The sequence below is a fragment of the Vitis vinifera genome, chromosome 19 (genome assembly GCF_030704535.1).
Source record: "Vitis vinifera cultivar Pinot Noir 40024 chromosome 19, ASM3070453v1".
Lineage (NCBI taxonomy): Eukaryota > Viridiplantae > Streptophyta > Magnoliopsida > Vitales > Vitaceae > Vitis > Vitis vinifera.
In genome coordinates, this window is record NC_081823.1 from 2,218,058 (window position 1) to 2,234,250 (window position 16,193).

The 16,193-nt window shown below is 36.4% G+C and overlaps 2 protein-coding genes and 1 pseudogene across 2 annotated transcripts; 2 read left to right on the forward strand and 1 right to left on the reverse strand.

The window, feature by feature from the left end:
• Positions 1-1,226: 1,226 nt before the first annotated feature.
• LOC100252148 (UDP-glycosyltransferase 79B9-like) lies at positions 1,227-2,937 on the reverse strand (annotated as a pseudogene).
• Positions 2,938-8,092: 5,155 nt separating this feature from the next.
• On the forward strand, positions 8,093-8,701 carry LOC109121758 (UDP-glycosyltransferase 79B9). Its single transcript, XM_019217004.2, has one exon. It carries the CDS (start codon positions 8,117-8,119, stop codon positions 8,699-8,701), a length of 585 nt encoding a protein of 194 aa, XP_019072549.1. The 5' UTR covers positions 8,093-8,116.
• Positions 8,702-14,569: 5,868 nt separating this feature from the next.
• On the forward strand, positions 14,570-16,136 carry LOC100257275 (UDP-glycosyltransferase 79B9). Its single transcript, XM_019217183.2, is given in 2 exon segments — positions 14,570-14,896; positions 14,899-16,136. Coding segments are annotated over 2 exon segments (1,368 nt in total). The 5' UTR covers positions 14,570-14,590; the 3' UTR covers positions 15,961-16,136.
• Positions 16,137-16,193: the final 57 nt, after the last annotated feature.

Genomic DNA, 16,193 nt, shown 5'->3' on the forward strand with positions numbered 1-16,193 from the left:
CAAATCTATTAGTGTAAAAAAGATGTGAATCAATAATTTTTAGAGAAAATAATTAATAGAATTGATATATTTTATTTCTTGAATTAAAAATGAATTGATATTGGGCTTGTTTACTATCAATTTAGTTTAAATGATTGATGATATTATTTTCAAAAGTAATCAAAATCAACTTGAGTTTAAAATCTAAAATTTATTTAAAATTTCCAACTCAAAATATAAGAAATACATTTAAAAAATAATTTGATCATAATATAACAATTTCAATAAAGCATATGAAAATGTATATAATCATAAATATTTAAAAACTTATCAAGCATTAAACAATTATAAATCATAAAAGATACAAGTCTTAAAAAATTGATTTGATTTAGCTTTTGTTGTAGGACACAAAAAGATCAAAAAGCAAATTAATAAGATTTTTAAAACCTAATCCATCTTTTTATATTATTTGAAACAATCAATCTATAATGCGCGCGTGCACACACGCGAGTGGAAAGAATTATCATATCTATTGATTTTTAAATAGTATTTTAACTATATATCTTGTTAAAAACTTTTTTTTTCTAACTCATGTAGGATATCGTAATCACTTTCCTTCCCCTCCTATGAATGCAATGGCCTTATAGTGTCTCATAAGATGATAGAAGTAAATTAAAGTACATCATTTATAGTGTTAAACAAACACCTATATTTGATGTGATATAACACAATTTTAAATTAACAAGTTTAACATATTTTTCTTCAATTTTAATAATTGATTATTTAGAAAAAAAAGAGTTATGTTCGATGTTTAAATATTTTTTGATATAAAATAAGGGAGAGATGATGAGATGCTCGTATCTTTATTCATTCACAAATTTCTTTCATTTTAATGTCCACACTTTCATTTATCAAAAACCTCAAAATAATTTTTGTTTTCTATTTCGTTGGGTGTCTTTTATTTATTCTAAGATGTGTGGGGTATTTTCATTTTACACCTTTGTTTTTCCTTTTATAACAAAAAAATATTCATAAAGATATTTTAAAAAATTTATTTTATAATTCAATTTCAAAAATAACAATATAGAAAATCTCTCATACCACATTTTCTATCAAAAAAATATTTTTCTAAAATTAGATTTTGAATAAAATAATGAATTTGATGCATTTTTCAACCATATTTAACTACCGTATCTCAAATCTATTATCCAAATAAGATTTAAAAAGAAAAAAGAAAAAGGATGGAAGCAATAAAGGTACTAAATTGAATATTTCAAAACATGAAACTACTACTCTCCTTATTAGTTGGGGAGTGAGAAAATTAAAGGAGAAATATTTTCTGAACTATACTAGAGAGTCTCCATTGCTACATTTCTACTCCAGAAACATACTTTTCTGCAACAATATTTCTTTTTAATCAAGAAAGATCTCCATCAATTCATCATTTTTTATCCAAAAGTTGTTGCAGTTGGTGCGCAAAATTATCAATGTAATTGCTCATAAAGCCTTGGCTGGTCAAGGTCTCCTTCCACTTAGCATGATTCTTCCTCACTAAACCACCCACCGAACTCTCTTCATCCATCACTGATTTGACGGTTCTGCACAAGCTCTCCTTTGAAAACCACCCGTTTTCTTCCTTCTCAATCTCCACTGCAACTTTTAGCACTTCCGCGAATAGCCTAGTGTTCAATATTTGGTCAAGGAGTTCCGGTACCAGCACTATTTGGGGGTCACTGGTCAAGGACTCCCACATTGATCCAAAGCCACAGTGGCTCACAAAGCACCCCACTGATGGGTGGCTCAGTATTGAGGGCTGCGGCACCCACCCTCCATGAACCACTCCTCTCCCTCCGACCCTCTCCTGGAACCCCTCCGGAAAGGCCTCTTCAATGGTTGCAGCTCCTGTCGGTGGTTTTAGAGCTACTAGGAATGGCAGGCCTGTTAGCTCTAACCCCAGGAGTAGTTCTTGGAACTGGTCCTTTTCAGGGAAGTTTTGGCTTCCAAATGCACAGAATATTACTGAACCAGGCTTAAACCCACTCAGCCACTGCGCCCACCGGTCCTCTGATGGCGTGGGTAAAGGTTTGGGCAATACGGGGCCTGTTAGGAGCACTGGTTTTCCATACTGGCTTGCAAGGTAGTCACAGAAGGCCCCTTCGATTTCATGACATGTTCTTATAGAGATGGCATCACAGCATTTCATGCCGGTGGTGAGGCGTTGATACAAGTTGACGCCTTCCCCAAATGGTGCATACGGTAATTGTTCCATCCAAGCTTCATGGGGCGGAGCACCACAGTTGAGGAGGGGTAACCACGGGGTGGCCCAGCTGTAATTGGCCTGTCTTTGCCAACTTGTCCACCCGGGACAGGGTGGCGGGCAAGGGCTGCTGCACAAACTGCACTGTAGTATATGGATTTGATGCCTAGTTTGGAAGCCAAAGCGGGAGCCCAGTAAGGAAAATCAAAGAGCAAAAAGTCTGGCTTCAAGGCACGTAGGGCTGCCTCAACTTGGTCAGCGGTGCGGTCCATGGCGGTGACGAGAAGGTGATGCATGAAGAAGGGCACATCGGAAGCAGTTTCAGCGCCGGGAGGGAGGCCATCAACATGTGGGATGGTGAGGGGATGAAAAGTGATGAGAGTAGGATGAAGATTCAGATGCTGCAACTGGGATTGAGCCTTTTTGGGCAAAATGAAGGTGATCTTGTGGCCCCTCTCAGCAAGCTCGTTGGAGAGATGGAGGTAAGGAGTCAGATGGCCAAAAGCAAACCATGGGTACAATGCTATATGCAATTTTGTGCTCCTGGCCATGGCCATGGCCATTTTCCTTCTCCTTGGTTGGTTTATGGTTGCAACTTATAGGGAGGTGCTCCTTTCCCTTCTTGATCAGATGGGTAGAGATAAGTAGATAATCATGGGGTTTTTTTATGGGAGTTTTAAAAGCACTGCTTCACTCAGGGTGTGCAATGTTCATATATGTATTATACATGTACTTGAAAGAATTGTATTGTTTGGTTCACGGGAAAGAAGGATCTTCCTTCTAATTAGCTCTTCACTTAGCATGTAAGATAATTAATTGAGAATAACTTGTTATTTTTAGCTTTTAATTTGCATAGCAAATAATTAATTTTGTGCCCTACAGTACTACATAAATGGAAGAATGGCAGTTCCCATTCGTGAATTCATCTACTAAAAAGTGTGGCCCTCATGTCAATTATCATTGCCATTATCTAGTGGTAGACTGGTAGCTGCACTTCCATTATTGTGGAAGAGAGACTCCGGCCGGATAGGGAAAGGTAAAGGTAAAGGTGTAAAACGCGTAAAGCATAGCTTCCAGGGAGACTGCGTTCTTTACGCTTTACAGCTCCTCGTGTTTGGACCATGGCAAAAAGTGTACTATTTAGGTTACGTTGTAACCACAGTACAAAAATTTACCCCTTTTCAAAAACCTAGGCATTAAAAATGTGTTCAACAATTAGGTGGTGTTACATATATTTTAAGTCTATTTTTTGTATCATAATTTGATTTATTTATACCTTTATACTTTGATTCATTTGTTTGTACTCTGATTTGATGATTTGGGTCTCACCATTTATATTCAACGATTCTAATTTGAAGTTTTGTGGATACCAATACAATACATTAATATATGATTTTTTTTTTTGAAGTATCATTTTTTATATATTAGTTTAATTTATTTGTATCTTTATATTTTAATTTCATTTATTTGTTCGTATTCTTATTTGAGTGCCTAGGTCTCATCATTCATATTTAATGTTCAAAATTTGAAATTCTATAGGTGTCAATACAAATATTTTAATGTATTATAAGTTTACTTTGTTCTGAGCTAAAAGTTCACTAATAATAGATAAAGGTAACATATTATAGGTTTACTTTTAATCATTTTTTATTCCCCTGTTCAACTTCTACATAACTAAAATTCAAACATATAATCATTATTATTGGAGTTTTGAATTTAATCTTGAAATTTATAAATCTCATTAAAAATTAAAAGCCTATTTGGTTTTTTTTTTTAAAAAAAATTATTCTCTATAATAAAAAACCAAGAAAACACATTTGACAACTAAAAACTATTTTTTATTTTCTGTTTTTAAGATATAGAGTGTTTTAAGAGAATATTTTTTTAGTTATTTTTTACTATTTTCACTTGTTTTTTTATGATTGCTTTGAAAAATAATTATACAAATATGTAGAATGATTAAAAATAAAACACTATATATATATAAAATATCATGTAGATGAAAAACGTAAGTGTGGACCCCGCATTTCGACTCATACGCTTTCACTCAATAGCGAGCTCAATTTTTTATTTGAAAATGATTTTATTTATTAAAAGAATGACTTGGAGTCGCCACTTATTTTTGTTTTATTTTTAAAAGGTAAACAAAATAAGAAAAAAAAAACCCTAAGTGTGACTCCTTATTTTGGGAAATGTTCGAGAAGGTACGGTAAAAACCGTAGCAACCCTCTAAGTCCCTAAAATGGGTCTCTACTAATAAAATGAAGCAATCATGACAATTGATTAATCGAGCATGGATACCAAATGAATATCACTCAAAACAAAATAACTAAATGAATAAGAAAAGCAAGTAATGTACCTGAGTAATGAATTGGTTTACTTCAAGGGAAACAAATGTTAATAATTAAACACAGAATAAACATGTGTGTATCATAGAGTGGAATAAATCAATCATGTATAGCAATCAAATCAATCAATCCGTCAATCAATCATAAAATCATGTATGTGGGGCCTGTTGATGCCTCGCGTTCCTGGTGCTCCACGTAGTTGCCAGATGGATGGATGCGCGACCTCAACCAAAATAGGTCCTTGATTCAGTCGTTATACCTGCAAAAGACATCCGGACAAGGTGTCCGAATGCACCCTCCGATGGTTCTGTTAGCCATGGTTAAGAGAGGAAGATACGAATCAGTTGGCCTTTTACTAGGTATCAGGCGATTACCAGGGATCCCTTTCCTCTTCGTGTGAAGGCCTGTATATACAGCTTCAAGGGTACTGTTCCTCTCATTAATGGTGAGGAGATATTTTATGTTGTTATGATGATAATAGGCGTCAGTAGGAGCATCATCACCCTACGAGCGGCTGTCAGAAACCATGGTAGGTGATGCGACTGTCAAGGATCGTGGGAAGTGATCATGCAGAATGATCGTGGGAAGTGACTTGCTGTCACTTCATCTTGTCTTCTCACTCTGCAGGTGACAGGATGTGGGTCATGGTTGTTTGTTGTGATAGCGTGTAAGACTTGCTTTACTTTAATTGATGATCCGGACGATTATATCCGGATGGCACATGCTGATTATCCGGATGTATTGTGGAGCGGATGCATTATGAAGGTTGCCCGGATGTCTATGCTCTGCCAGCGTCGTTTGCTCTTCCTTGGATAGGAGAAGCTGAAACGTCATTTGTCTTTCCTTGAGGCGGTCCGGATAGGAGAACTGCATCATGCGTATCCTTAGGGGAATCCAGATGATGATGGTCCGGCTGATAACACATGCCATGTGTCACTGTGAGATGCGTGCCATGTGTTTCCCAGAGGGAGGGATCCCTACAGGGCCCCCACCAAAGCCCAGTTAATATGGCATGAATTAATATCACGAATTCCATTATTTAGGAATTATGAAAATTGCATTCACGCTAATATAAAATCAAGAGGAACAAAAGATTATTTGAAACCTGAATGGAATTAAAAACAGTTAGAGGGAAAATTGGATTTTTGAAATTTATTTGAGAATTAGAATTTTGAAAATTAAATTTAAGAACTTGAGTTTTGAAAATTGGAGTTTTAAAAATTAAATTTGAAAGAAATTGAATTGTGAAAATTAAATTTAAGAATTTGAGTTTTGGAAATTATATTTGAAAAAAATTGGAAATTTGAAAATTATTCGAGAATTAGAAATTTGAAAATTTAAATTTAAGAATTGGGATTTTAGAGATTAAATTCGAAAGAAAACATAATTTTGAAAATTATTTAAGAAGTGGAAACTATGAAAGTTAAATTATAAAAAAAAAACAAATTATGAAAATTGGGACTTTGAAAATTAAATTTTGAAAGAAATTGGAATTAAAAATTATTTAAGAATTAGAAATTATTAAATTATATAACTTGAAAATTTTGAAATTATTCGAAAGTGGAATTTTTTAAGATAAATAACTAAAATGATAATAATAATAAAAAAAAAAAAAAAAAACAATCTCAGCATTACATGCTTTAATACTATTTACACATGAAATTACATCACCACCGTGCAACAATAATTCACGTTAGTGAACTTTGGAAAAAAAAACTTATAATATAATAATAATATTATAAAAGAGAATGAACTTTGAAAAAGAACTTATAATATAATAATAATATTATAAAAGACAATCACATACCTCAAAAGTGGATGACACCTCTTGACCATGGTGTCTATTGAACACGTGTGTTTTTTTTATCAGCCATATAATATTAAAACCCTAGTCCTGACTCTCACTGCCCCTTTCTATGCATGATGACCACTCATCAGCATCTAAAAAAAAACCCTCCTTGTGCAACTTCTCCTCTCCGCACAAAGCAGCCAACGCCCCTCTAAAAAGAAACCCCCAGCCGGCTCCCCTTTTTCTTCCTTTTTTTTTCAACTGCTCTCTGCCAAAAACCAGCCTGCTGCTCCGTCCTCCTTGCTCTCAGCTGCTCTCTCTTTTTTTTTTCCCCCTCCATATTTTTCTCTCAGAACGCTGCTGCCCGGTTTCTTCCTCTCCTCTCCAAAATCCCTTTTTCTTTCTCCCCTCTTAAACCCACCAGCTGCTCTCTCTAAAAATATCTTTTTTTTTTCCCCCCCAAATCTCCCGCTGCTGCCCGGAATTTTCAAAAAATCTCCTTGCCCCAAAAGTCCTCTCTTTTATCTCCTGCATGGGCTGCCCGAAATTCTCCAAAGTGGCTGCCCAAAAAGCCCTCAAAGTGGCTGCCCCCAAAAGCCCTCAATAATAAAAAAAAACCAAAGACTTATCAAAACGAGGATCAACAATAAGTCATATACATTGAAGTACTTTGGAGACAAGTATAACAATTATAAAAGCAAGTTGAAAGCTAAATACTATGAGTCATATGATACTACTAAGAAGAGACTGCAACATAAACCTCCAAAAAGTATCAAGATGATTGGAGATGGTTTGTTCACTTTTGAAACTCTGAGGAAGCAATAGTAAGATAATTACAAAATTGTTATGTTTTAATATTTTATTTACTAGCATTTATTTAGCTAACTTATTATTATTTCATATTGCTAGAGATGTTTAGGAAAGATATAGAAAATAGGGTCAAATAAGTGATTGGTTCTAAAAGTTATGCTTTGATACGATACGATCAGATTGAAAATTTAGAATTATCATATCATTTCTTAATTCATTATTAATGTTTTTGAAGTAACAATTTTTATTTTTGTTTTTGTTTTTCTTACAATGATAGACACAAAAGAAGGAAGACAAAAGTGGGTCTAATAGAATTGAAATATTTTTCCTCCCTCGATCATATAGGAAAGGATGGGATGTTAACTACATTTTTTTCTTTTAAAAAATATATGAATCCCTATAAACTATATATATATAATTACAAACTCAATTCAAGCAAGTGTCATTTCAATATGATAAGGAATCTTTATTGTCCACCAAAATAATTTTAGTTCATTAATTTGCACCAAAATCTTATTATTTTGTAATTTTGGCATGGTTTTATTGTTTTATACCTTAATCTTATTGTTTCACACCTTATTCCTTTGTCTTTGTACTTTAATTTTATGTTTTAATATCTTAATTTTGTTTTATTATACCATCGTCTCATATGATCGTGCTCTCATGTATTCCATGTCTCAAGTTATAACTTAATTAAATTAGAGTAGTTTCAATTTTAAAAAATAAAAAACATGTCTATATATTTTATATATGTCAATTACGTTCTTAATATATACATCATATTTTTCGTATTTTAATACCCTCATAATTATTTTTTGTTTCTTGGTCATATTTTTCTCCACCTAAACCCATTGGAAATGAGATGCACCTCCCTATAAATTGTAACCAAAATCCATGATTCCATGGTGATAAACCAACCAAGAAAAAGGGAAAATGGCGATGGTCAAGAACCCAAGATTCCATATAGTCATGTATCCATGGTCTGCTTTTGGTCATATGATTCCCTACCTCCATCTCTCTAACGAGCTCGCTGAAAGAGGCCACAGCATCACCTTCATCTTGCCCAAAAAGGTTCAATCTCAGCTACAGCACTTGAATCTTCATCCTACTCTCATCTCTTTCCATTCCCTCACCATCCCCTATGTTGATGGCCTCCCTCCCGGCGCTGAAACTGCTTCCGATGTGCCCATCTCCCTGCATCACCTTCTCGCCACCGCCATGGACCGCACCACTGACCAAGTTGAAGCAGCCCTACGTGCCTTGAAGTCGGACTTTTTGTTCTATGATACAGCCTATTGGGCTCCCCCTTTGGCATCCAAATTAGGTATGAAGCCAATATTCTACAGTGCAGTTAGTGTCGCAGCCATGAGGTTCCGCGCAGTGAGTAGCGTCACATACTGCCTCTCTGCGGCAGTAATCTCGAACACCTTGTTCAAACGAACAAAAGACGTTTTTTCTACCCACTCAACTACGTGGCCCCTCTTGTCCGAACCTGCATTATCAAAAAACCAAAAATAATTATGTCATCTAATAAAACCAGCAAGAAAGACAACAAAGATAAATGCCGGACAAAACACGTAAAGCTGACGTACCCGGAAGCACCAGTGAGTAGTTTGGAGAAAAAGGTCTCTCCGGATGCTCCAATAGCCCCGCTCAGGCACCCCAGACCACCACATATCCCTTCGCCCCTCCATTGTTTAATCCGGCAGCTCAGTCACCAATTGGAGCAAAGGCAGATGGGCCGCCATACTGAAGATATCATTTTTTCCCTTCTTCAGGGAATAAACAAAAAGGACCTCCAGCAGCAATAGGTCAAGGTTGAACAGCATGTTAAGAATGCTGCATCCCATCAACACCCGGACTGTATTAGGGTGGATGAAGGCTGGTGGGATCTAGGTAAAACGGAGGAACTCATTGAACAACACCGGGAGAGGGAACCGGAGCCCGACATTGAATTGCTCCTTTGAGAAGGTGATGGCAAGACCTTCAGCTTTCTCGGTGGACACAACCTCCTCCTCATCCAGAAATTCCACAAGCACGCCATTTGGAATGTAGAAACAATCCCGGAACTCCTTTACACTCAGCTTATCTACGGGTTTCTCAGGAGCATCACCGGCCGGACCAGACGAAACAACTTCCTTGTTTGCAGACATTTTCTAGCCCAAGATTGGAATGGAAACTGCATAAAAAGTACCAACAGTAAAAAACAAACAGAAACTCTCAGAAAAACCTCACACCACCACTATACCCATCCCACAAATCCTTGACTCTACCCCAACGAGAAAACCCCCAACCCACACAAAAACACAGGGGGGCAACAAAAACCCTTAAACACAGTCAAACCCTCGCAAACAACTGACACAACACCCAGTCACAACAACACTCGCCCAAACAAACCAACAACACCAAAGCACAGAAAGCAAGAGAACAAGGCACAAAAAATACGTACCAAGTGTAAAAGGAAGGCAAAGGTTGCAAATCGCAAGGCAAACACCGTCAGAACGCAACAAATCACCGTCAGAAAATTCTAGGGTTTCACTCGGGAAAAGCGAAGGTATGCAGAAGGTAGAAGAAGAAAGCACTCTCAGAAAAACGCAGTAGGAAAAATGCAACAGTGGGCACAGTATGCTATTTATAGGGAGACAACTCCTCGGTATACCGAACGATCAACTACGTTATCATTGAAACGACATGCTACCTGAGAATACACAGAGACGACGGCTCATCATAAATGCTCCTCTCTCTCTTCACCCTCGTTCACCACGTGGCCTAATGAGCGCAAAAAAGTAGCCTCAGTTTCAAAATATCAATTATTTTTAACCCGCCCATTTTGCACGGGCAAAAATGGGCAAGTTAAAAAGAGGGGCACTGTAGGGACCCCTCCTCCTGAGAACACGTGTCACGCATCTCATGGTGACACGTGGCACGCATTACCATCCGGATCACCCCCATCCGGATACACGTGACGCGCCTCTCATATTCGGACTACCTCAAGGAAGTTCAAACGACACTTATAAACATAAGACATCCAGACGACTTCCACCTTATATCCGGACTGCCTCAAGGAAGTTCAAACGATACTTATAAACATAAAACATCCGGACGACTTCCACCTCATATCCGGACTGCCTCAAGGAAGTTCAAACGACACTTGTAAGCATAGAACATCCGGACGGCTTCCACAAATACATCCGGATGACCAGCATAAGCCATCCGAATATAATTGTTCGGGTCATTGACTGAAGTAAGCAAGTCTTACACGTTATCACAAACAGTCTGTCATGACCCACGTCCGCCACCTGCAGAGTGAAGGGATAAGATGAAGTGACAACAAGTCATTTCCCACGATCATTTCACATGATCACCTACCACGATCTCTGACAGTCGCATCACCTACCACGATCTCTGTCAAACTGCCCGTAGGGTGATGATGGCCCTGCCACCACCTAGTGTCATCATGACAACACAAAATATCTCCCCACCATTAAAGAGGGAATCAAAGCTTCTGATACTATATATATCAACCTTCACACAAAGAGGAAGGTAAGCTTGCTAAACCTAATAAAAGGTCAACTGATTTATCTCTCTCTCTCTGACCATGGCTAACAAAACCATCGGAGGGTGCATCCGGACACCCCGTCCGGACGCCTTTTGCAAGTGGAACGACTGAATCAAGAACCTATATTGGTTGAGATCATGCGTCCATCCATTGGGCAACCACGTGGATCACCAGGGACGCGAGCCCTCAACACACCAGCCATTGACCTCAACCTTGTCCCAACTTGCAGTTAGCAGAGACAGGGCCTATCACAGCTGAGCCACCCCTGGTTACCCCTCCTCAAAGGAGGTGTTCAGACCCCATGAAGCTCGGTTATTGCACTTCATATCAGCATCATTTGGGGAACGTCTCACCTTCCACGAGTGCATTATCACTGCCATGAAACACTGCAATGCAGTCTCTATAAGAATATGTCAAGAAATTGAAGGACCCTTTTGTGACTATGCTGCAAGTCAGTATGCAAAGCCAGTGTTCCTAACAGGTCCAGTCTTGCCTGAGCCTTCACTGACACCATTGGAAAGGTGGGCACATTGAGATATAGTATTATTCCTAGGGAGAACATAGATAGTATAGACTTGTTAACCTAAATGCGCTTTTACTTGTTGGATCAGGTTTTGACCATCTCATCTCAAAACCAATTGGAGTCTAGTAAAGGTAGGTCAAACCTTTTATAACATTCAACATCACCCCACGAGCCTATTATAAGAACCATTATTCAACATCATCTTAAGAGCGGCATTGTTGTACCCCAACATTAATGATAACAGAACTGCTGAATGAAGAGTCAGCAGGCCCATTTATTAGAAAAAGTGGAGGAAGACCAAAGTTTCTAAACTAAAATCAGGAGAACCAGAGAAAGACTTGAAGTCAGTCTTCAAATACAAGAAATTCTAATGAATTCTAATCAACCGTGTGCTGCCGAATTCTTAGCGCATTTTTCACAACAATATAAATGAACCAAAAGTTTTCCCTCAACCTCAATCATGTTCTTGGAAGAAGAAAAAGAAAACAGATGGATACATTGATCACCTGAAATGAAATTATTTTACAGATATGAAACAAAGCAAAGGCAAAAAAGGAAAACCAATTCAAGTACATTAAGATGATATACTGTCATGAACTTAAATCTCAAATGAAGAAAAATACTACCAGCTGAAAAATAAAAACTATGAAAAAGCTAAGCTTATGATCCATTTGACTCAAAGATGCAATTCCTGGGAAACAAACAGGCAGTGAAGCATTTGCACTCCATAAGGGAACCAATGACCAAAAATTGTGACATACAAACACAATGGAGTATTTAACGAAGGCATTTAACATATGAAGCCAGTAAATATTTATATATAGTTCCAATAAAATCAACCAAAGGAAAAACCCCAAATGATACTTACAAGGTGCAGATTTCGACCCAGAGAGTCAAAAGCTTTGGAGGACTGTGTAGCAAGAAAAGGAAAAAATAAAGCAATGCCCTTAAATGGAAGAATGGCAGTTCCCATTCGTGAATTCATCTACTAAAAAGTGTGGCCCTCATGTCAATAATCATTGCCATTATCTAGTGGTAGACTGGTAGCTGCACTTCCATTATTATGGAAGAGAGACTCCGGCCGGGTAGGGAAAGGTAAAGGTGTAAAAAGCGTACAGCATAGCTTTCATGTAGACTGCGTTCTTTACACTTTACAGCTCCTCTTGTGTTTGGACCATGGCAAAAAGTGTACTATTTATGTTACGTTGCAACCACAGTACAAAAATTTAGCTCTATTCAAAAACCTAGGCATTAAAATGTGTTTTAACAATTAGGTGGTGTTACATATGTATTTTTAAGTCTATTTTTTGTATCATAATTTAATTTATTTATACCTTTATACTTTGATTTATTTGTTTGTATTCTGATTTGATGATTTGGGTCTCATCATTTATATTCAACAATTCTAATTTGAAGTTTTGTGGATACCAATACAATACATTAATGTATGATTTTTTTTGAAGTATCATTTTTGTATCTTAGATCAATTTGTTTGTATCTTTATATTTTGATTTTATTTATTTGTTTGTATTCTTACTCGAGTGTCTAGATCTCATCATTCATATTTAATGTTCAAAATTTGAAATTCTATAGGTGTCAATACAAATATTTTAATATATTATAAGTTTCCTTTTTTATGAGGTAAAAGTTCACTAATCATAGATAAAAGTAACATATTATAGGTTTACTTTTAATCATTTTTTATTCCCCTATTCAACTTTTATATAACTAAAATTCAAACATATAATCATTATTATTGGAGTTTTGAATTTAATCCTGAAATTTATAAATCTCATTAAAAATTAAAAGCCTATTTGGCAATTTAAAAAAATAAATTCTATTTTCTATAATAAAAAACCAAAAAAATATATTTGACAATTAAAAACTATTTTTTATTTTCTGTTTTTAAGATATAGAGTGTTTTAAGAAAATATTTTTTTAGTTATTTTTTGTTATTTTCACTTGTTTTTTTATGGTTACTTTGAAAAATAATTATACAAACATGTAAAATGATTAAAAATAAAACACTATATATAAAAATTATTTTTAAAACATATTTAAAAATATTAAAAATGGGTTAAAAACATTTTAAATTTTCAAATAAACTTTTATTTTACAAAATATCAAAAAATAGTTTTTAATTTATATCTAATATTTCAATGAAATATAAAAAAAATATCATGTTGATGAAAAACATAAGTCATATATATTGAAGTACTTTGGAGACAAGTATAGAAGTTATAAGAGCAAGTTGAAAGCTAAATACTATGAGTCATATGATACTACTAAGGAGAGACTGCAATATAAACCTCCAAAAGTATCAAGATGATTGGAGATAGTTTGTTCACTTTTGGAACTCTAGGAAGCAATAGTAAGATAATTACAAAATTGTTATGTTTTAATAATTTATTTACTAGCATTTATTTAGCTAACTTGTTATTATTATTATTATTATTTCATATTGCAATAGATGTTTAGGAAAGATATAGAAAATAGGGTCAAACAAGTGATTAGACATACATTTGGTTCTAAAAGTTATGCTTTGATACGATATGATCAGATTGAAAATTTAGAATCATCATATCATTTCTTGATTCATTATTAATGTTTTTGAAGTAACAATTTTTATTTTTATTTTGGTTTTTCTTACAATGATAGGCACAAATGAAGGAAGATAAAAGTGGGTCTAATAGAATTGAAATATTTTTCCTTACTCATATAGGAAAGGATGGGATGTTAACAACTTTTTTTCTTTTAAAAAATATATAAATCCCTATGAAATATATATAATTACAGGCTCAATTCAAGCAAGTGTCATCTCAATATGATAAGGAATCTTTGCTATCCACCAAAATAATTTTAGTTCATTAATTTGCACTAAAATCTTATTATTTTGTAATTTTGGCCTGGTTTTATTGTTTTATACCTTCTTATTGTTACACACCCTTATTCTTATTGTTACACACGTTTTTCCTTTGTCTTTGTACTTTAATTTTATGTTTTAATATCTTAATTTTGTTTTATTATACCATCATCTCATATGATTGTGCTCTCATCTATTCCATGTCTCAAGTTTTGACTTAATTAAATTAGAGTAGTTTCAATTTAAAAAAATAAAAAAACATGTCTATATATTTTATATATGTCAATTACGTTCTTAATATTTACATCATATTTTTCGCATTTTAATACCCTAATAATTATTTTTTGTTTCTCGGTCATATTTTTCTCCATCCAAACCCATTGGAAATGAGATGCGCCTCCCTATAAATTGTAACCAAAATCCATGATTCCATGGTGATAAAGCAACCAAGAAAAAGGGAAAATGGCAATGGCCAGGAGCCCAAAATTGCATATAGCCATGTACCCATGGTTTGCTTTTGGTCATATGATTCCCTACCTCCATCTCTCCAACGAGCTCGCTGAAAGAGGCCACAGCATCACCTTCATCTTGCCCAAAAAGGTTCAATCTCAGCTACAGCACTTGAATCTTCATCCTACTCTCATCTCTTTCCATCCCCTCACCATCCCCCATGTTGATGGCCTCCCTCCCAGCGCTGAAACTGCTTCCGATGTGCCCATCTCCTTGCATCACCTTCTCGCCGCCGCCATGGACCGCACCACTAGACTGACCAAGTTGAAGCAGCCCTACGTGCCTTGAAGCCGGACTTTTTGTTCTATGATGCGGCCTATTGGGCTCCCCCTTTGGCATCCAAATTAGGTATGAAGTCAATATTCTACAGTGCAGTTTCTGCATCAGCCTTTTCCTACTGCCTTGTCCTGGATCAACAAATTAGCAAAAGCCGGCCAATTCCAACTGGGCCTCCTCCTGGTTACCCCTCCTCAACGGTGGTGCTCCGCCCCCATGAAGCTCGTTTGCTTCAATTCTTGTTATTTCCATTTGGGGAAGACATCACCTTCCACGAGCGCCTCACCGCCGCCATCAAACTCTGTGATGTAGTCTCTATAAGAACATGCCAAGAAATCGAAGGACCATTTTGTGACTACATAGAAAGACGGTTTGGAAAACCAGTGTTTGTAACGGGCCCCGTTTTGGTTGAACCTTCACCGTTGGCACCGGAGGACAGGTGGGCTCAGTGGCTAAGTGGGTTCAAGCCTGGTTCAGTAATCTTCTGTGCATTTGGGAGCCAAAATTTCCCCGGAAAGGACCAGTTCCAAGAATTACTCCTGGGGTTTGAGCTAACAGGCCTGCCGTTCCTAGCAGCTCTAAAACCACCATTAGGAGCTGCAACCATTGAAGAGGCCTTGCCGGAGGGGTTCCAAGAGAGGGTTGGAGGGAGAGGAGTGGTTTATGGAGGGTGGGTGCCGCAGCCCTCAATCCTGAGCCATCCATCAGTGGGGTGTTTTGTGAGCCACTGTGGCTTTGGATCAATGTGGGAGTCCTTGATGAGTGACCCCCAGATAGTGCTGGTACCAGAGCTTTTTGACCAAACCTTCAACGCTAGGCTATTGGCTGAAGAGCTTAAGGTTGCAGTGGAGGTTGAGAAGGAAGAAAATGGGTGGGTTTCAAAGGAGGGTTTGTGCAAAGCAATTAAGTCAGTAATGGATGAAGAGGGTGAGGTGGGTTGTTTGGTGAAGAAGAATCATGCAAAGTGGAAAGAGACCCTGATGAGCCAAGGCTTTATGAGCAATTACATTGATAATTTTGTTCGCCAACTTTTAGATCTCAAGTGATTTCTAGAGATGGAAATGGCAGTGTTTATTGAAAAATGTTTTAGCATCTTTATTGTGCAGAGCCATTTCAATCTCTAAAGATAACTAGACTAAGCAGTGTAGGGAAAGAATCCTTGAGATTGTGCCCTACACTTTGTAATATTTGAATGCTATGACTTTGTGAATTTTTTTTGCTACGGTTGATTCACTATTCTAATCAATTTATATTTATATTAAATAAAATAAAACTACCT